Raw genomic sequence first — 21,898 nt, 5'->3', positions numbered from 1 at the left:
TTTGTACAGTGCGATCAAATAATTTGCAATTTTTTGCTGTATATGACTTTAAATGTACAATGTAAATTGACACCACAGAATGGGATCTCTTTTGCACATTGATTCAATGACTTAAGCCAGACAAAGTTGTTTTGTTTTTTTGTATTCCTTGCATAAAAACAGTATGAGCTGTATCTGGAATAGTTCATTTGTTCATACACTCATTCCCTAAATAGGAAAATCTATTTACTTTTGGCCAACGAAACACTTTTTGTATCTCTCATCTTGCCACACCCCTTCATTGTTCTCCATTTCTCCTTTGCACTGATTCTAGTTATTCGCCTTGATATTGACATTCTCATCTTTGTTTGTTATAGTGTATGAGTGTCTCAACTTGTTTGTATTTATTGATGTACTTTGGCTGGTGTTATCATTATTCAAATGTCTCTGTATTTCCATTTTGAACTCTGAACGGTGCCCGTGCCTTCATTTTATTTGTTATGCTCTGTTCAAGTTGTACTCATGCTTGACTACATTTCTAGTTTAGTTCACTGGTTAAGATTTGTCATCGTTTGCCCCTTTGTTTAATTAAACACTCTCTCCTGAACATTAATCCAATTTATTGACAACTAGAACAATACGAACAGGATAAAAACACAATCCAGAGAACAATATCCAAAACAGCAGGCAAGAGACAAAATCCAGAAAGGTATGATGTCAAAGCAAACAACAAAAAGCGTTCGAAAGATAAGTCGCAAATAGAGTCTGGGGTCCAAACATAAGATCTTATTCATAGGAAAAATGCTCTGGGAGAAATGAGAGGCAGATTTGAATAGACAAACTGACTAGAGGAAACAAGAAACAGGGATAAGGACACATAAGAAAGTACTATTCCTGTAGGGCTTCTCTCCCCTGGCAGTAGATGGGGGTTTGCCAGGAGATGGTGTGAGTTAGATTTAAATGTAGGTCATTTTCTACAGAGAACCAAACAAATTTTTAAAAATGTTATCGATATGATATCCCATACTCAGTCCCCTTCTCAGGGCGACACCCTTACTTTAGTGTGAAAAATGTGTTTGTAATACCTGTGTTTGTCTCTCTTCTTCCTCTACAATTTTGTTTAGGTAGAACATTGGTGGGACAAGGTGCTGAAATGTCAGAGAATAATAGGACTGCACATACCGATTTCACAAAACATCAGCTCATAAAAAAAACCAAAAAAACAAACAAACCAACAATTGTGGTAAACCATCTTACCCATATTAGAGCGTGGTCTTTGCTGTAGTTTATATATATATACAGCTACGAATATAATGAGAATAGTCACAACTGAGATACCAACTACAGTATCAGCTACAATTGCAGCTAAGTGACCAGCTGGAGACTTTCCACATTGAGAGTCAGATGAGGGTGTGCGTGCCTTTATTTCTTCTAGTCCCAGAGCTTCACATCTACCCATATGAAACACAATTAGATTTGTGCAATTGTGTCACTGAAAATAACAACAAGAGTTCAGATAAAGCTCTCACTGGTTACTCACGATGTATATGGCAAACACAAGGATCCATTTGAATACGTTTCCCCTTTACAATCATCATAGACAGTATCTGAAGATGGAGTGCCTTCAGAAAAAGACAGGCAGTTAAGCAATTCTATAGACAGAAGAAATTTGATAAGTCACGCTTCCCGTCAACCCTGGTACTCCTCGCTTCATTTCATCTGCTAGCTTTGAGTCAATGGACTCTTCATGGACTGTGCTTCCCAGAATCTAGTTTGAAATCCCCCTCTGTGAATAAATCTCTTACACACATTTAACCACGAGTGGCCAGTTTCTTTCATGTTGCACAATGGAAGAGTGAGGTTAAATGGAACATGATTTAAAGCATGAAGTAGTGAGTTTTTCCCATATGCTTAAAAAAAGGTGGCGTATAAAAGCTATAATAAAACTCAACAGTACCTACCTCTGTGTAAGCAGATATCACTCACCTCTTTGCTTTATAAATTGTCCTGCATTGCATTTTGAGTGTCCTAAAGCTTTAGTGTAGCTCCATTTGTTTTTGCCAATGCAGTAGTGCCCCTCCAGTGGTTCACAGAGGGTATCTGAAAACTGTGTGCAGGCTGCCTTTGTTCGTAGTCCTTGTCCTGTGGAAACAATTATTTATTTAATATGTATTACTATATTGTGCAACATTTTTAAAACCAACGTAACTCTAGTATTGGCAGACTCACCTGCATCGCATATGGTACATGTAAGACATTTGGAGAGACCACTGGGCTTATCTATGTAAGTAGATGCGAGGCATGAAATACATGTAGTACTTGTATCCATAGTGCAATGCTGAGAAACACGATTTCCTAAAAAAATTATAAATTGTTGCGTAATCCTGAGTAACTAGGATGAACAACTGCTTGATGGTCTGCATAATGGAAAACAGAATACCAGTGTGTAGAGCGAAAGAGTACAGTTACACTGGTGTAGTGCAAACAGGTTTCCCTTGATTCATATTCATGACAAAGCTGTTAGCACAGTGAAACATGCTCAAAAATGGACTGGAAAAACCCCCAACTCAGTAACAACTCAGCCCCCAGCATAACCCTAACAGGCCCAAACCAGAAAATACAGTGACAGATGTTCTGGATTCACATGGGCTGGGAATACTATGCAGCCACACACCAGTGTGTCTGGTCTGTTAGCAAATACAGCAGTGGTGCCAACTACGTTAGAGGGGCATCATGAAACAAAAAACCTGGGCAATAATGCCAACAACACTGAAGATTTTAAGAAACTAAAATTAGAAAGTGAGGAAACACTAACATTTTTCATCTGTGTCTGACAAAGCAGGAGGCTATTTCTTTTCTTTGTTTATCAGTAATTGCACAGTGTGTTAACCATCCTGTAGTTCTTCATCGGTGGCCAGTTCAATGCTGTGGTCCTATGGCAAACTGACCCTTCAGGTCATATGGGTAAAGGGTGCATGCCTATGACCAGTGAGTGTAGGTACAAGGTATGTGTTTCTAATAACATGGCCAATGAATGTATAATCAAAATTTTGAATATACAACATAAGAGGCTGCACAGTAGTTTACACTAAAACTCTGTAAATCTAAATTCAAATAGAAAGATGGATATAGTAAGAAAGCAACATTTAAAGTTAAATTATTCAAAGTAACACCAGTCCTGTGTAAAAGATCACTGAATATGAGATGTTAGCTCACCTGGTGCACACCTGGGACAGCATTCTCCATTGATCTCATATTCAGCTCGATCACAAACACAGGCACACATGACAAAGTTCAGAGATACAGTGAAATTCTCTAAAGTCAACATATTAAAAATTATAAAATGAGGGCATCAGTGAAACTAGAAAAGAATGTTTCTCCCACAGATTTCATAAGTCTTAATGGTTTAAATCAAGCCCGTTACTGATGGCTACTTTTTTTACTGCAGTAGTATTATGCCTCAAATTCACCACTTCATAGTTTTCAGACTGTAGGGAATAAACAAAGCTTGAAGGGTGACAGCAGATGTCAAAGGTTGAAATGGTATATTTCTCCATGACATCTTCCTTGATTCTTAGGTTTTTTGTTCCTTTTCACTCCAAAAACAAAGTTTTCCTGCATCAAAACATGCTCATCTGAAATATCCATTGTATAAAGCTGCAGGTGAAATGAAAGAATTAGTTAAATGTTAGAAATGCATTTGGTAAACAATGCAACACACACTCTATTTTCATCTTAATTGCTTGTTCTGTTTATGTAAACTTAAGCATTATTCCTGTAAATTAAACTTGCTGAAAGTGAGACTTGGCTGCTTTGGAAAGTAATCAAGCTGATCCTACATTGTGTGGCCTTGTCTTACAATATACTAGTAGCATACATTGCATTTGAGTGAAGATAAACCATGGCTTTAGACAAAAAAACCTGAAGGCATGATTCAAGTTTAATGCAGCTCAAATACAGCGCAAGATTACTCAATTTATATTATTCATATAATGGCTAAGTAATTAAACAATAAACCAAAAAAATTATACTTTGGTTGTAGCGCATATTGGGAGCAGTTAGGGATGTGTTTAACTTTCTGGTGTCTAATATTTAATAGAAGATATTTAAACATGATCAACACTTTAGTTAGGTTTAGCGATTCATGGTCATGTCATGCGCAGTTTAAATCCTAATGTGCGATTTTATGGCATTTCGCTACTCAACACAAACTAACTAAGCAAAGTGATACAGATTTATTTTTTGAAGAGCTTTGGTGTAGACACACACTTTTACTACATTTATAAATACAAAATACAATTAGTTGATTGAACCAGTTTACTTGCATTATTACATTAAACACAATTAGTTATAGAATTAAACTATTTAATAAGCATTGTGCAAAATGGTTTTTCAATATAACATTTCTCATTTTGACCTTACCTGCCAGCTAAAATGGATCACTAATTTAATGTTGCAAATGTCCAGAGCTGGGGGTACTCCAGTTCTGAAAAATTCCACTGCCAATTGAGTGGTGGCCCTTGTCTGTCATGAGATTAAGTTTGAAAATATTCTATTGTACCAGTTTTTAATAAATTTATATTGAAATCCTTGTACTTGTAATGTTTAAATGTCCATTTAATTCAGAGAAAGTATATTAGTTACATATTTTACTAAATTTACCCATAACATCAAAACAGCTCTAGTACCACCCAAGAGTTATAGCTTTTGCCCATCATCAGTGCAGATTTGGACAAATTGTATGTTTTTAATAATCCATATTAAACTTCTAATGTCATTAATGGTCTTGCAGACTTGTATGTCTATTTCTCAGAAATTTCCCATAATACCTAGACAATTCTGCTACCACATGACAGTAGGAACCCTTTGCTATCTAAAAAATTTGGACAGATTTCACTGTAACATTTCTCCATAAACCCATATTAAATTCATGCTACCTTTAGGCGAATTCATGTGCTCATGTCATAGGCTGAATTTAGATCTATTTCTCAGATTATCCATAATACAAAAACAATTTCACTACCACACAAGAGTATGAGCCATTGGCTATTAGCAGAGTAAATTTGGACAGATTTCACTGTACCATTTTTTCATAAATACATATTAAATTCCCAATATCAAGAACAGAGCTTTGAAACAGTATGGATAGCTATTTCTCAAAGTTTTCCAATAATGCCAAAGCAATTCCACTACTACATAAGAGTAGGAACCCTTGGCTATCACCAGTGCAATTATGACCAGATATTCATAAATCCATATTTATAAATCCATTATAAAAATGGTACAGTAGGGCTCCATTCTTTTTGTTTGGGTTGAAACTGTTTTGGCATTATGGGAAAATTCTGAGAAACAGTTAAACAAAACTCAGCCCATATGATATGAATATTCATTTGCCCATATTATATGAATATTACTTAATGACATATGGATTTATTTATATGGTCCAGCAGAATCTGGTCATAATTGCACTGGTGATAGCCAAAGACTCCTACATTGATGAGGTAGTGTAATTGCTTTGCCATTATGGGAAATTTTTAAGAAATAGTTAAAATCGTCTATGAAATGAGTATATTAACTGTCTAAAAGGTAGTATGATTTTAAAATGGAATAATGACACATGGTACAGAAGAATCTGCCCAAACCTGCACTGACAGCCAAGGACTACTCCTTTTATATGGTCATAATAGATGGTTGAAATAGATATCCACATTCAGACTATATGAAATGAGTACATTCATTTGCCTAAAGGCAATAAGATTTTAATATGGATTTATGAAGAAATGGTACAGCGAAATATGTCCAAACTTATTCTGCTGATAGCCAAGGGTTCCTACTCATGTTGTAGTAGACTTGTCTTGCATTATGGGAAATTTGAGAAATAGATAGCCACACTATCTCCAAGCCAATTAAAGACATTCGCATTTTAATACAGATTTTTGAAAAAAAACTGGTACAGTAGAATGTTTTCAAACTTGATGTGGTGATAGACAAGGGCCGCCACTCAATAGATTACCAATTGGGTTTAATGTAATAATGCAAGTAAACTAGTTCAATCAAGTAAACTGTATTTTGTATTTATAAATGAAGTAAAAGTGCGTGCCTACATCAGAGCTCTTTGAAAAAACGGTCTGCTTCTCTTTTCTTATAGAGCGTTAGATTGGGGTGATCAGCGAAATCGCGCATATAGGCGCTTTAGGATTTAAAGCGCGGATGACTTGACCACATTCGCTACGTTACACAAGGACACAAAGTAACAGTCATACTGAAAACCAAAGATTTGGCTATAATAATTAAACGCTGAAATAGTAACAACCTAACATGCTCACTAAATTAAAATATTAGGCTACTGTACTGCAATCCTAATTAGATCAGGAAAGGAGTTCTTACTTTGGAAGACGAGCTTTAGGAGTGAGACAAATACCTGGTTCTCGTTTCCTTAGCAAATGGCCAGCCTAAGTTTCCCGTGTCGCGTTTTCATTGTCTTAAATACAGTTTAATAAATCCGGTCCTTGTATATTTAAGAGGTGTTCAAATGCCCATTTAATTCAGAGAAAGTATGGTTACCTATTTCTCTGAATTTTCCCATAATGCCAAAACAGTTCCACTACCACTCAAGAGTAGTAGCCTTTGCCCATAATCGCTGCAAATTGGGGTGGATGCTACTTTCCTATGTTTTCAAAAATCCATTTCAAACTCCAAAATGTCTTGGAATGTCTTTCCCAATGGGGCTCAGACACAGTATGGCACTTTAATCAAGTCTCCCATGCATTCTGCCGATATTCAACCAGTACATCACTAGCCCCACCAGGGAAAACAGGACACTGCATTAGCTAAATACCAGTGTCAGTGGCCAAACCTGCATTGTTGATAGCCAAGGGCAACCCCTCTTAATGACAGTGGAAATGTTTTAGTATTATGGGGAAATTCAGAGAATTAGCCAACAATAGCATTCTTTCTTAAAATGAAATGGGCATTTAAACATCATTAAAAGGCGTTCATGGACTTCAAATTGGATTTATCAAAAAAAACTGAAAGTAGAATCTTTTCAACCTTGATCTGTTGATAGCCAAGGGATATCCCTCTTGACTGGCAGTGGAATTATTTTGGCATTATGGAAACATCATCAGAAATACATTATCAAAAATCAGCACAAGTGAAATGAGCATATTAATTATCCTAAAGGTAGTATACCTTTAATATGGATTTTTGAAAGAGTACAGTATATTCTGCCCATAATGACACTGCTGATAGTCATGGGCTATCATTTTTATGTAGTACAGGACATGTTTTGGCAATATGGGAAATTTCTGAGATACAGATAACCCACATTATCACATACGAGTACATTAAATCATCCAAATGTAGTATGATTTTAAGATGATTTTAAGGTCAACTAATTATTTTGGGGAATTTCTATCTATATGACTGTGCTTGTTTGTTTGCTCATAGACATCTCATCTTATAGAGCACATGATCAGTGTTCTATGTACAAGTACTGTTCTGTTTCAGTCCAAAATGTACTGAGGAAAGTACCCATTTCTATTGTCAGTCAATCAATAACATGTAGTGTTTTTTTCCAACAGCCATTGTCACAATACAGCTTTACATATGTCTGGGTCCAAGACCTCAATGGGCGAGCCAGGGGCAACAGTCCTGAAGAAATGCTCCTTAAAAATTATGAATCATTACAATTTTGAAAGGAAAATAAACTGTGTGACGGAGACGGCGCTGAATTTAGGTTGCTATGAAAAGTGAAAGTGAAAGACGGGATCATATCGCTATAGCAATACGCACACCCTAGATAATTCCAGTTATTCTTTTCACAGCTATAGAAAATGATCTACATCTACAACAACTATATTAAAAAATCTATTGCCAACTGTAGCTTTTTCTTACAATGTTGCAGACATCCCACCAGTCCTGAAAATTCCAGTTTTTCACATAGAAGCAGAGGAGAACTGCGTGTGTTTGTCAGAGTCCAAGATGCCAGGCGGTGAATGAAGCTAAATGGCTAAAAACGAAAAATTAAAATAGTCTCTCACCACTTGGCCAGTACCTTCCTTTTTGAAAAATATGTACTTAAAAATAGCAAACAGGTTTTTACACAGTAGGGCAATAGCATGCTAGCATTTCTGCTCAAAAAAGGAATTATACTTGTAGGGGCTTTTTTTGTTTGTTTGTTTTTTGCTATTTTAGTGTAACATATACTTGTACTTTCCAAAATTAAAATGAGGTCCTGGCCGAGGACTCGAGAGTGCCCTCTGGCACGTCACAGTCGTTTTTGAACAGGAAGAATAAGGAGAGGCCAGGCTCCACATGTGGGTGAATTATGGAGAAAACCATGCTGATGGTGGAGCAAAATCACCCCCTCAGAAAACGACAAAAAGCCTCCTCTTTGTAAAACTGTCCCTCTTCCCATCCCTTTAGAATCGTGTCATAGTACTTTAATACGTCTGATTGTCAATATTTTCATTGCATTCATATGTGAGATGTGCTCACCAGCTTGCCTTGGATACATCAGGAGCTCTGGCAAGCAAGCAAAATGATCATCAGGGTGAGAATCCTTTTAGATGAAATTTAACTCAGTTGATTTCTCTGAATGGTTTATAAGACCAATATACACCTTGAAAAAAGCCATCAATTAAAAAATGAGTGATTCTAGCAACAACTAGAATAAATTCTTCAAAATAAAACGTTACTGGTAGTCTGTAAAGGGTGTAGCAGTTTAGAATTAATTTGTTAAAAAAATCTGGGATAGCTTTATGGCCAGTTCTAGCCTTCCAGCATGCTCCTTTCCTTGTATCAGTATAGGTAAATAAGAGACTTAGATTATTTGTTTAGTACTGTCTTGATTTTGTGTACCATGAAATACAGCATCAATCTAAATAGCTTTTTTAAAATCTGCTTGTCAATTCTAATTAATTTTTAAGAATGTAAATATTAAGTCTAAGACCAATAAATTATGTAAAAACTGGTGCAGAGCCACAAAACCACATACTAGCTACTAGTGTAACATGATAAAAAAAACACTACTGCTAAAAAAAATGTGTGCAAATGCATATAGCAACAATACGCAACAAGAATAAGGAAGTAGTTAGTGTGTAGATGCCAGGAAATTATGAAAAGCTATAGCTGTACATTTTATTCTGCAGAGGAGAGTGATGTTTGAACGCTTAATTGTTTATTCAGAATATTTGTTTACCTATTCACTTATTTCTCCTGCATGAAGAAATTGATGATGACCAGTGCAAAACAATGTCCTTAAAAAGCATGTCAGAAAAGCTGGTCACAAAAGTACTCCCAAACAATGAACTGAAATGAAGTATACAGAAAAATGGAATGTTATCTGGCCAGGGAAAAAAACATTTTGTGGTAAGGAAAAAAAAAAAAAAGAGGAGAAACCAGGAGGAGGTTACCAAGGAAACCTCTACAAACTGCACTGATGAACATCTGCAAACTTATGACTGAACAAATTACATGCTTACACTTACACTGCATTATCTAGACACTGAAAACCAGCATCGATACATTTGATCTAGTAAATTACAGTTCTGCTTAATATTTAATAATTAAATAAACATTTTCACTGCTAATTGTTAGGTCATGCTAAATCTACCTAAAGTAATCAAATGGAGTTAAAAGAATTGTAAAAAGTTTTTGAAGGTGTATTCCTTTTATTCATGCTGCATTACGCTGTCCTTTCTGTGCTCGCTCTTCCACATAAAGCTGCATCTGTTGGAATAACAATATGATGCCAACTTCATCAATGTGATCGCTATAGACATTTATATGAATTCAGGTTCATATAAATGTTTATAGATAACTAAATGACCAATATATATTACATGGGCATTTGGTTTAAAGGTACTATTTTGTATATTTTAAAAATGTTCTCTGATATCTATATGACTTTGGTCGGGGCAAAAAATACCCAGATGCAGCTATACCTGCCCATTTATAACTATAATATGATTTGATGAAATGAGATGTTTTTTGTTTACAATACTTTTTTAGTGGGCTCATGAATAATTGATGAGCTGTGATTTGATTGGCTAGTTTACAGCAAGGCACTAATATGGCTTACACAGAATCAAGCAGTCAAAAAATAATCCGCTAGCTAACTGTGTGAGGTGCACCATGGAGCATTTTGGCACCCAACTGTATATATTTGAGAACCAAAATATCCTTCAATGCAGGCTCAAACATAGCTGATTGAAAGATTGACTACAAATGACTTCTACTTTAAAGTTGGAGAAGCTAATGTTAGGTAGAAAGTGTGAGATAGCTACCTAGCAAGCTATAGGCGTACACTGGATATCTCTATGCAACTGAACTAGTTAGCTTCTGAGTTATGTCTTGTTGATGAAATATAAATTAGAAAATTAGCTACCTGACAATGGCTTTTTATTTATTTTTTTAATGTATTTTTTTGGCTAGGATCAGTATTACCTTCACTATATCTGAGGTCATTGTTTTCAGAGGAATGAGTCTGGGTTCCTGCATGAGGACTTCCTGCTCATCTGCGACAATCCAGGGAAAGTCCTGTACACAGACACCCCATTTTACATATCACATCTTGTCATATTTGCTATTAAACACAAAGACAAATGAAACTCAGACATAATTAAAAAAGGAAGTACAGGGTTTATAACTAATGTCTAATGCACTAGTACTTTTGAAGCATAGATAAACATATACATGACAAACATGTACATAAAATAAAAATTCAAATGAACATACAAGAGTGGTGTGAAAAGACAATATATGAGCTTAAAAGTTGTTGTTTAAATGTACCATCATTATAAGCAAGCAATATTAATACTGTCAAACATTTAATTGGAATTAGGAAAAGTACATTTGTCCTGACCTTGATCACTTGAACTTTCTCCATGTTTCTAGTAGCAGATTCTCTAGTGTACACCAACACAGTAAATGTGCAGCCTTCAATGGAAAGGAAGTAAATAAATACAGAAATAAACAGGAACATCATAAAAAATTAAAAACATCTTAATAATAACAACAGTAACTGCAGATTCACAGTACATGCACAGGCCTCCCTCCTACCTGGTGGGTTGTTGTCAAGAACAGCGTCACAAACGCTGATCTTCAGGATCACTGCTCGCAGTAGCTGCTCCACGTGAGACAGCAGAGTCTCAGAGCTGCCATGGCAACATCAAGTCAACAAATAAGGGACTATGCACACAGGCAATAAGGCCAGTCAAAACACAATTATATGGCCTAGTATTATTAACTGAAGGACATGCTGTATGTGTAAAATGTTTACGTGGCTGCACTGAATGTGAAGTTAAATAACTTGAAAAAAGGTAACAGTTTTTAGGTTTGGACTGTTCCATGAGTCCAACTTGATTTGTATTGTCTCGGGGAAATTTATTAACATGACCGTCACTTACCTGATAGACAGAAGGGGAGGCTGGGAGATCTCAAACACAAATCTCTCCACTGGGCGGTGTTCTCTATCCATGATCACAACCACTACTTTCTCTGCCTCATTCTGCATACATCATACAGGTTTTGATACCACTACAATAAAGCTATAACTATGCAGTTGACACAATATGTAAATTATGCCATCAAGGACCATATATAGAGGGAAAACATATAACAATTAATGGGAATAAGTTGTAAATATTTATTGAAAATTAGGGCTGTACAAAACTAGTGAGTACCATGAACTAATATTACTAGTAAAGTACTAGTAATTTTAATTATGTGATGCTTTATTATAGAATCACTACAATTATTTTTCAGTCATAGTACACAGTGAAGCTTTTCTACTGATGATGGGCCCAGTGTGTTTCTCAGTAACAGGGCCGTTTTTATTCAGCTTACCTTCTCAATAAGTGGTTTAACGCAGTGAAGCGTATCCTGGATGTACTGGTTCAGCTCAGGATGACATGACATCTAACAGACACAAATATCGCTCACATTACTCGTTTTAAAAGCAGTTCATTATGAAAATACTTCTCAGCCTTCACTTCGGTTCCCACGACAACACCTACCTGCACAGGAACATTGTATTTCTTCCTTTTTTGAAATATCCCAGATGGATAGACCTCTCTAACGTATAGGATGAGGTGGATGGCCACTTCCAGAAACTCGCACAGAATATCAGCCACCACTGAAACGAGCATACCAATGTCAGCTAGCGTAGTGATAACTTGATTAAAAATCCAACAACGTAATAACGAACATTTTACCTTGACCAAAGTTAAGATCCTGTCTTGTAAGAGTTGTCATCGTTTTATCAATGAGGAAAAAGATGTAAAATCTAACAGCTAGGTTGCTAAGCTAAAGTAGACGATAAATGTCAGCTAAAATGCAGTTTCATTCTTTCGATATGCAACTTGATCCAAGGTATTGAACAAAACGTAACTATCCCTCGGTATTTTTATTTTTCTTCGAGGAACAGGCAGATGAAATAAGTGGAAAACAGTGCGAAATGTGCTTGCTGCTAGATAACTAAATATATATCTCTACCTAATGTTACAGCGATGTTGGCTTGGTTTACTAACAAGCTATCGTGTTCCTGCTCTTGACAGTCGTTTTAATCAGCACCAAACCATGTATATTTTATGGCACTTTGTCTGGTTTTGTAGAAATAAAATCCACCGAAAACGTATGTATGGGTCAAACATACAAACGCGTTAAGATAAATGCTTACAACTTTGTTGACATGCGTTTTTTTCTTCGTATTTCCTGCCTTGCATCAATGCCAATAACGCCACGACTACCACGTAGTGGATTGGAGTAAAAAGGCGCTAACAATGCTAAGAAAATCGCAGATCTTTGGTGGCAACAGTACTTTAATAGAGAGAAATGTGATCTTATTATTGTCTTAAATGTGTTATGCTTATTTGTTTTTACTGCCTTGTCCAATGTCCTTCAAATTAACACTCCAAAAGAAAACTGGAATCTAGAATACTAGGAAATCAAATTTAACAAACTACATACCTTGTTTACAAGGAACAGTAAAAAGGCAATGAGCCCAGTTTCATTTTAAACACTTTTATCAGCAAATGCTGTATAATTCATGACATGGATTTTGGCATGTTTATCTACAAGCAGTAGAAGTCAGCAAAGCCTTGTGTGTTTTATGACAGGAGGTGAGTAAAGGTTCTACCTAATGAACTCACAGACCTCATACTCTTAAGCAATGGCGTTACAAACACGGAAAGAGTAATTAAATCACTCAGTCACATAAGCTCTCACTCAGGTAAGGCAACAATTAGGCTTGAATTGTTTAAATAGCTATGCTGTGCAAAAATGCACAGACAATGAATCAATGACAACGGTTTCTGCTTCGTGGAACTAGTTTCCTATAGTTAACCGTTAATGTGCAATAGTATATCTATGGAGGACTTGTAAAACATTTTTTAAAAAGCCTTAAGAAGTCTGTTGTCTGTAGGCAATGTCCAAGATAGGCTGGGATCATGATCTGACATGCTGAATTCTTGTCACTTGGTACAGTCCTGGACTTCAGCCAGTGACAAGAGAAACTGCCTTAACTTGCTCAACACCTCACTTAACAAACAACTTCAGATATATGCTGTCGCTAGCATGAAGGCTACTCCACAAACGTAATCATCCAATGGCAAAATTTTAAAATATATCCATATATGGGTGAATTTGTTTCACAGCTTTTGTACAGGCACAAAAGGAAGGTAGCAGATGGAGTCTGCTAATGCCAACGTGCAGTACAACCGCTGGAATGAAAACGTTAATCTCAGTGTCGCTGATTCTCAATCCAGTACGAATGAGTGAGTATTTATTTATTCTTGACTGTTTGTTTATATATATATATATATTTAATTTTTTTTGGACAATACAGTACAACATTTTATGGAACTTTCTGGTGCACCATGTTTTGTTTTTATAGGTATAGCTGTTTTAATAAGGTGGTTAAAACTCAACTCAGTTGTTGTCAACCGGCAAGCTTTTTAGCATTTGAAAAATAGGTGCACCAAGACTGCAAAAAACATAAATGTATGCATAACAAGGAATAATAAACTTCTTGACCCCCATCAGATGTTTGTTTGTTGTAATACAATTGTGGCTGACATCATTTTCATAGCAGGCCTTTTTTCGACATAATTTCCTTAGGTGTGGCTCAATCATTGAATTGATAATTACCTCATCTGACATGATTTCTCCAAAGCATTCTCACCACACAGCACAGATCCTTTACACAACATCCATCTGCAGCCAGTTACCAAAAAGATCCACCAGCCACAAATTAAGTGGAATTATTACATTCAGCTTGTCAGTGGACCGTTACTGGCATTGCTGACACCGTCATGAAATCTTGGCTTCTTCCCTGTTGTAGGTTCTGTAACAAACTGTGCACTGGCCAGCTGGGCATCGCAGTGAGGGTGGCAGGCTCACTGGCTGTAATGGCCGCCATGTACATCATTGGATACATCACCGGATACTATGTCCACAGATGCTGACACAGAGGAGACCCCTCTGTAGGTGTGTCCAAAACCACAAATAAACTGACACTCACAAACTGTGAGCTGCTTTTATGCATATATATATATATATATATATATATGCATATATATATATATATATATATATATATATATATATATATATATATATATATATATATATATATATATATATATATATGTGTGTGTGTGTGTTTACCATGTTTAAAATAATTTCTTAATAAGGTTACATTTACCAATATTATCATAATATAAACATGGTTTCTAAAATGATTTGTAATAGTTTCTGTATGCATCAACTGTATGCATGTTCTTTAGAAAACCGTATTTGTCTTAAGGTAGTACAACAACAAATGTCAATCAAACTCACATTTGAATTTAAAATATAGTGATTTATAGTAATTGTTTTTTCCTATAAATTCAGAATGAAGTAAAGCATTTCCCAAACTGAATGTTAGTTCTCATTTCACAATTAAATTTCTATAAATTACTTAATTCATTCCCTTTGAGCATATACATGCATAGAATCAGAGAATACTACATTTTGTTGATGTTACAAAACAAATGCCTTTCATCCTGCAATTGGTAACCTGGTACTTTTATTATTGGACGTCAAGGGTCATTTTTCTAGACAAAGATTAAGCCTACACGAAGACTAAAATACATTTCCAGTGGTGATTCATCATAGTCACTGTAATTTAGTGCAAGATTAGGCTTAAATAAAGTCTGAAAAAAACTGGTCCTTAATTTTCTATTTAGAGAAACATAAGCCTACACCTCAGTCTTGATCATAAATAATCTTAATAGTATCCACGTCTTCCTCCTCAAGCAGCTGAGCTTTATTCAGAGCTTCCTTTGATGGAGAGAAGAGACTTGCATTTACTCTGAGGACCCATTCTGCGATCCTCAAAGTGGTGTAATACTCCTCCTCTTGATTGTCTATCCCTCTGCTACAGTCCTTTTCCTCCACACCCATCCCTCCATTCCTCTGTGAGCTCAGAGTCTCTGTCTCAATTGCGGAGTCTGAGAGCAGGTGTAGATGGTGTTCGGTCTCGCATGTACTTGCAGGGTCTTGAAATTTTCTTGGTATCACCCCGCTATTGCTGGAGCTGGGGTTATTCTCTTGCAGGCTTCTGGATTTGGAGGGGGAGCCCAATGCTGAGCGGCTCTGTATTTTGACCCCAGGTTTCCCCAAGGCTCCCTCCCTTTGCCCACTCTGAACTGGCTCTGGACCCTGAACACGTTCTGTCAATCTGAACGCAGCCAGACTCCTACAGATCAGACCCACTGAGCTAGTCAACTGACTCCTGTCTCTTTGTCTCCATATCAATGCCCTCTCCTTCACTGTGCTAACAGATGAGATATTGGCTTTCTTGCCCGTTCGTAGTGCCTCATGTTCTGTCAGGCAACTTGGCACACAAGTTCCTGTGCCATGCATGGAGCTTACTCTGGAGCCATATATTGGGGGCAGCGAGTTACTCTTGCCCAAAGTCCTGACATTGTCTCCTTTAGCTTTACCTATCATATTGGTTGTCAACAACACTTGTCGAGGTCTCAGGATGAAATCTGGAGTGTTGCTGGTGTGCCTCCTCGGTGGTTGTATAAATCCATACGGTGTCATGGGCCCCAGCCATTGAACAGAGAATCTGGTGTCTTTCAGATACTCCAGCTGCTCACCATGAACCTCCCTATCTACAGCATCATTATCAAGACTGCCCCAGCATTTCAATTTCCTGTCCCGGGGTTGCTTACTCCGATCAACTCCTTGAATCATTCTCATGGCTAGCTTATATAGAAGATTACAGAGGCAAGCTACTGTAAGTGTATGGCAGAATTTTGAGAGCCAAAGTTCTAGCTGAAGCTCCTCTGCTTACCATTTATATCTTTGGAGTGCAGGGCTGTCTCTGAGGCTCCTTGTCATTGCGCTCTTTCACGCCGCCAGTCATTTGAGCCGTAACTGAAGCCGTTGCTTTCGCAGCGCCCCACAAATCCCCAAACAAACCTATGTTGGACAGTGATCCTCCTCCAAGGTGCCGACCAAGGCTCAGCTGTTCAGATGATATGGGAATTTTAAAACAAGGCTTTCATCTTTTAGGAGCATCATATCCAGGTACATCATGTTATGTTTACAGGTTTTCTAGTTAGGTTTTAGTGGGGCTTTATGGTGCTCCAGCAATGTGATCTTTATCAGGGACTCTGTCATGCCTTTGAAAGGCAGTATATTTAGCCATTTACGAAATACAAAACCCTCCAAAGTCATTGACGTTAGCTATTCACTGTATGAACTTTGACCTGGGCAAGATAGGCAGTGTTTCTCTAATGCATTTTTATTAAGGTTACACAGCAAGTGATGAAAGTAAGCCAAGAATTGACTTAAAGTCTTATTTATTATACACTGATTGAGAAGTGCTGTACCAAATGCTTTTAAATTCTTCTACTGCATATCTATTTCTACCAAAATAATATCAGCGGTTGTTTCACTATATTAGCAATTAACATGTTAAATGCAATCGTGTTAACAGGAAATTGGGTCCAAATAACAGAAAATCTCAAGTAAAGGTGATCAAAATGAGGACTAATGTCAAATCCTGTGAACTCCAAAACAAAGACATATTGAACATGTGTGTGAAAGAGCTCTATATTTTACCCAAGATTAAAATATAGTCACATAAAAGTTTCTAACTGTTGAAATGTAACATTTGTTGACAGCGTTTATATATATATATATATATAAATAAAGCCACTAGTTGTATTTTTTGTTGTGTTTTTTTGTTTTGTTTAGTTTCCTTTCTTTTTTTTTGTTACCGGATGATGGTCAGGTGGCCGACATCAGATGTTAGGTCAGTCTTGGACGGGTACACGACCTTCAGATTGCCCTCGGCATCCACCACCTTCACCTGCACTACCTTCAACTCTGGGGTGTCTGAGCCATCCACCGAGGGCTCAGTGGTCCTGTCCACCTCCCCGTCTGAGCCAGCCTCTTCCTTATGTTCAAATGTAAACTTGTTCAGCTCTGCCATTTTCTTCAAGAGAAACAAACAGCACAATCAGGCAAAGAGGAAAGTACAAACTGTACTGATGTTTTTTACGGAGCCTTCAAGATGTTAAACCTGTCAAATGCAGGAAACATAAGACAATGCCTGGAGGCCACACAGCAATCCGCGTTTACTCGGTTGCAAAACATACATCCATTCAGAGTTTGATTTTTCAGGCAAGAAAAATGGTAAATTAGATCAGAGGGAGGAATAATGAATTAAATCCAACCTGCTACGGTTAGGCTAGTAACTTTAAATCTTTGCAACCATGCCAGAAAGTGGCAGATTTGATGCTGCAATGTGGCATTAAACAGTCTATTGCTCAGAATGTCCAGATCACATTTTGCTGTCTGTTAAATATTCAGGAGGAAACTGATACTGTCATAAAAGACACAAGAATGTAGGGCAAACAGTTCCGATCCTATCGGACCAGAAACCTCATGCCTTCTCTGCAAACCAAACCACGTTCCACGTCCTGTTTCTGTTTAGAGCTTAATAAGTAAATGACAATAAGACTAAAAAAAAAGTATTTTTTCCACTGTCTACATAAGTGTTTTTTTCCTTCTTTTTTAAAAAAAGCATATCTGATGAATATGACTAAGTGCAGGTTTTCTGTGCATGCATGGTTGCACGCGAGTTTGTATGCATTTAGCTCTTTGATTGCAGCTGTACTGTGCAGAGTGTACGTGACAGTACACTGTTTGGGGGGTGGGGGGGGGTCACTATTGCAGAAAGACAAGCTCTCCTGGTGTACATGGCAAAGCTTGATCACAGAACGAGCAAGAGAGCCAGAAACAGATCATTCCCATAACTCTCACTGCAGCATCTCTGACCATTCAAGAGCTGATGGTGTCCACTTCACTTCAGACACACTGTTCATGAAAAATATTAGCACATTCACCCTCAGTCCTCAGAATGAGTTTCTATATAGCAATGCAAAATCTACCCACCTTTCTAATTTATTATACAGTACTTATAAATTAGATTTCTAATCATTTCTGCTTGCACTAGCATCCTATCTGTGCAAGCTAATCTTACTTGTAGCTACTCACAAGGCAATTCTAAGACAAATGAGAATATAATATTCAGTCTGTGTGACACTTACTATAATTAGCATGTCCATGACATCCTTACAAATCTGCAGACTGGTAGAACTCGTCACTTCTACAAACAGCTCCCGTGTGGTCTTCTTTAACTGGTTGAGAGAGTGAGAACTCCTGAGTTAATTTAATGTTGATGGTCTAATTTTGTAGGTTGTAAGGAAAAGACAGTAACTTCTGCAATAAACTAAAAGCACAATCACTAAACTGTCACTGAATTGTAACGATGACTACAAGCACTTAAAAACTTCAACAAAGTCATTAAAAGTCTATACTGGCACTATAAACACTGCATAAATGTAAAACAGTGGTTTTTTTGTATTTTTAAAAAACAACAACAACAACAAAAATACCAATCACAATACATTCTATTTTTATCTAGAACACCAAGAGCCCCTAAGCAGTAGGTTGAAATGCCTTGGATTGTTATAGCTGTAATTACACAATTGCAGCAGATTACCTTTGTCCTCTCGCTGTTTGTGATTGGGGGGAATGAGATCACATGACCATCTGCATCAACCAAGCAAGGGTAATGATCTTTCCCATCCAGTAGCTGAAGGTACCTGTGATGATTAGAACACTACATCTTATTACATCAGCAACAATAGCTCTTTTTATTCATAACCATGAAATATGTCTTAAATACAACTATAAGAGTTTCAGGAAATACATGTGTGTGATGATAATCTCTTGTTGGATTTATTTTGCCAAACTATCCTGCCAATAATAAGATTTAACATTTGCTAATTGAGTCATTTTGAAAATGACTAAATAAACTCTTCAGAAGGTTAATGGGAGTATGGTCTGTTAGATGCTCACTTGTGGAGGCCTGACACATTCTGACGTTTCTTTTGCTTCCTCTGCTCATCTGCTTCATGCTGGAGCTGCTTCAGCAGGTCGGCAGCCTTCATTTCCTTACGACCTAGAGGAACAAGCTACACACGCAAACATTTAACATCCTCTTTATTATTAGTTCTACATTATTACCGGTAGACATTACTACTGACATACCACCCAAGGCTAAGATCATTTTAGGAAACAAGACAAACCTTAAAATGCATAAATAGTCTGTCTAATGCCACTGAGACGACTTTAACAGGAAAAGTGGTACTACATAATGGAATATTAAAGGACAAAACTGTGTGATAGAGAGGCTGTGTGCCATTAATACAGGCTACAGAAACAGGTGCACAAAGAAACATTAAAAAAACCCAAAACTTTATTTATTATTAAAATGCTGAGTTGGGGGGCCTTCTCAGTAACACTAATTAAATCAACAGATGAGAAACTAGATTCCAAACCATTCAGAGAAACCAACTTGCCAGGTTTCATAAAATATGCATTGAACCTTCCCCTCTCACTGTTATGCAATAAGTTGGTGCACTCTGAATTGAGCACTATGCCAACCCTCACTGGAGAACCATTTAGCCACTGTATTAAAGTTTGGGTGAAAATACAATGATAGTTAACTGAGATGATACTACTTCTGTCTCTCTTCCCATAACCCACCTCTGTGCTTCATACCACCCTTCAGAATCCCTTTCACTGTATTATCATTGGAAAAGTATCGATTTCTCTCTCCCATGGGACATGTGCAGAGACAGACAGGCAATAATCTTCTGTCATACCTTCAGTACACCAGGAGGTCTGGCATCATATTCTAGAGGGGCCTTCAGTAAGCTTAGGTCATGAGTAGCAATGGTAGCTGTTGTTCTTTTGCCACAAACCTCATCATGAAGTTTGGTCTGAAAAATCACATTTTCACATTAGTAAACAATAAAATGCATCAATAAAACAGGCCAAATGTGTAATGAGATGGGACCCTATTACAGTATTTCTTTACCTGAGCTACTAGAAACCTCTTGAGTGCATTTCCTGGTTTCAGGTTGAGGCCCTTTACAATGCAGCACACTATGAATGGCCGCACATCCTTCACAAGCGGAGACACTTTCACCACGAATGCTGTGGGGGAATCTGACACACGCAGAACCCTCACAACCATCCGGTTCAAACCATCCACCTCCTCCTCCTCCTCCTCTTCTTCTCCCTTCTTCTTCTTGTTCTTCTGCTGCTGCTTGGCAGCATTTTTCTTCTTGGAGACATTGCGGCCTCCGTCTTCTCTCTCGGCAGACTCTCCATCTGGACTGCGACCTTTCCCCTTCCCTCGGCCCCCCACTCTCAGGTAGTCCAGCACCGACTTAGTCTGGCAGCCGTTTACCATCTTCTCCAGCCGCTTGTCCTTCAGCTTGTTCCCTCTGAAGTTGATTTCCTTCAGCTTGGGACAGTCTGCCAGCTCAAATGGAATGTCAAGGAGTTTGTTGTTTGACAGGTCCAAGACCTGAGACAAAAAGCAGTTTAAGGATTGTAAGTCTGTTAAGTCATGATCATTTTAAAATCAGACTACATATCACTTTAGCTGTAAGAATTATTCTGATTTACTTTAGATTATAAAATTTAAGTCTGGATTCAACTTAATACGTATCCTTACAGTTCTTGGTTATCGTCTTGAAAACTTAATGGAGGAATAAGACACACAGTTCTGCTACCATAAACATAACACAAACAACCCCAAAAGATGAACCGCTACTGACTGATTACCACTATATATTTTTTTACATGAAAAAACGGTGAACGAACCTTCAGCGCCGGCAGGTTGTGTATTTCATTGCTCAGTTGCTCTATAGCGTTTTCCGATGCTATGATCGTATTAAGCAGCTCCAGGCGCGACGAGCACAGATCTTCGGGTAGACCTGCCAGGGCGTTTTTTGACACATTGATACTGCAAAGCTTCGGGCATTGACTCAATCCATTTGGCAAAGCGTTGATGTTGTTACAACTGACGTTTAGAGTTGTGAGTTCGCTCAGCAAACAAATCTCTTCCGGCAAAGCTTGCAAGTCATTCACTGACAAGTCCAAGACTTTGACTGATTTCAGTTCACCTATGCTTTTGGGCACGGATGTAATCTTATTTCTACACAGAATCAGGCTTTGTAGATGAGACAGGTTTTTGATGTTTTCATGTATCACGTGTAAACTCGGACACTGGCTGACTTCCAGGTAGTTTAGGAGAACGAGAGAGTATAGCTTGGCATGGATACCGCCGCTGGTCTGTATTTTCTTGTCAACTGCCGAACCTTGTAAAACCAGCTCTCGCCTGTTTTCTTTTTCTGCCTTTTCTATTTCTGGCCAAACAGCGCTTTCTACCTCCATGCTGCCAACCTTGACACCGGAAAGAGAAAGAAATTATATCCGGAAAATGTGGCCAAGTTTAAGTCGTGCTGTTATATTTTGAATAAGGGAATCACAGAGTTGC

General features: G+C 37.5%; 4 protein-coding genes across 7 annotated transcripts; 1 reads left to right on the top strand and 3 right to left on the bottom strand.

Moving 5' to 3' along the window:
* Positions 1-582: 582 nt before the first annotated feature.
* On the bottom strand, positions 583-9,000 carry LOC113575861 (tumor necrosis factor receptor superfamily member 5-like). 2 transcript variants are annotated; one of them, XM_081707510.1, is made up of 9 exons: positions 8,479-9,000; positions 7,876-7,990; positions 3,196-3,636; positions 2,209-2,259; positions 1,966-2,121; positions 1,520-1,601; positions 1,237-1,430; positions 1,065-1,127; positions 583-953 (listed from the first exon to the last, which is right to left on the bottom strand). In XM_081707510.1, the coding sequence occupies exons 3-9, from the start codon at positions 3,305-3,307 to the stop codon at positions 868-870; spliced, it is 744 nt and encodes a 247-aa protein (XP_081563636.1). In that variant the 5' UTR covers positions 3,308-3,636; positions 7,876-7,990; positions 8,479-9,000; the 3' UTR covers positions 583-867. The 2 variants fall into 2 exon arrangements, with proteins under 2 accessions (XP_081563636.1, XP_081563637.1); XM_081707511.1 differs by lacking the exon at positions 2,209-2,259 and having other exon boundaries at positions 3,196-9,000.
* Positions 9,001-9,138: 138 nt separating this feature from the next.
* On the bottom strand, positions 9,139-12,674 carry mad2l2 (mitotic arrest deficient 2 like 2). The gene is made up of 8 exons (XM_027007576.3): positions 12,198-12,674; positions 12,000-12,118; positions 11,830-11,901; positions 11,391-11,491; positions 11,044-11,138; positions 10,847-10,920; positions 10,429-10,521; positions 9,139-9,711 (listed from the first exon to the last, which is right to left on the bottom strand). The coding sequence occupies exons 1-8, from the start codon at positions 12,235-12,237 to the stop codon at positions 9,658-9,660; spliced, it is 648 nt and encodes a 215-aa protein (XP_026863377.1). The 5' UTR covers positions 12,238-12,674; the 3' UTR covers positions 9,139-9,657.
* A 136-nt stretch (positions 12,675-12,810) lies between these two features.
* smim1 (small integral membrane protein 1) lies at positions 12,811-16,233 on the top strand. 3 transcript variants are annotated; one of them, XM_035522130.2, is made up of 3 exons: positions 12,811-13,103; positions 13,638-13,757; positions 14,324-14,507. In XM_035522130.2, the coding sequence occupies exons 2-3, from the start codon at positions 13,669-13,671 to the stop codon at positions 14,445-14,447; spliced, it is 213 nt and encodes a 70-aa protein (XP_035378023.1). In that variant the 5' UTR covers positions 12,811-13,103; positions 13,638-13,668; the 3' UTR covers positions 14,448-14,507. The 3 variants fall into 3 exon arrangements, with proteins under 3 accessions (XP_035378023.1, XP_035378024.1, XP_035378022.1); XM_035522131.1 differs by lacking the exon at positions 12,811-13,103 and adding an exon at positions 13,132-13,213; XM_035522129.2 differs by lacking the exon at positions 12,811-13,103 and adding an exon at positions 16,111-16,233 and having other exon boundaries at positions 13,408-13,757; positions 14,324-14,469.
* Positions 16,234-16,818: 585 nt separating this feature from the next.
* lrrc47 (leucine rich repeat containing 47) lies at positions 16,819-21,823 on the bottom strand. The gene is made up of 7 exons (XM_027007673.3): positions 21,223-21,823; positions 20,429-20,923; positions 20,214-20,330; positions 19,405-19,520; positions 19,046-19,148; positions 18,591-18,680; positions 16,819-17,473 (listed from the first exon to the last, which is right to left on the bottom strand). Exons 1-7 carry the CDS (start codon positions 21,793-21,795, stop codon positions 17,252-17,254), a joined length of 1,716 nt encoding a protein of 571 aa, XP_026863474.3. The 5' UTR covers positions 21,796-21,823; the 3' UTR covers positions 16,819-17,251.
* Between the last annotated feature and the right edge of the window lie 75 nt (positions 21,824-21,898).

This window comes from Electrophorus electricus, chromosome 25 (assembly GCF_041902795.1).
Source record: "Electrophorus electricus isolate QZ-2024a chromosome 25, ASM4190279v1, whole genome shotgun sequence".
In the NCBI taxonomy this organism is placed as follows: Eukaryota; Metazoa; Chordata; class Actinopteri; order Gymnotiformes; family Gymnotidae; genus Electrophorus; species Electrophorus electricus.
The sequence above is the reverse complement of the archived record's forward strand: the minus strand, read 5'-3'. Positions and strand labels throughout refer to the sequence as shown.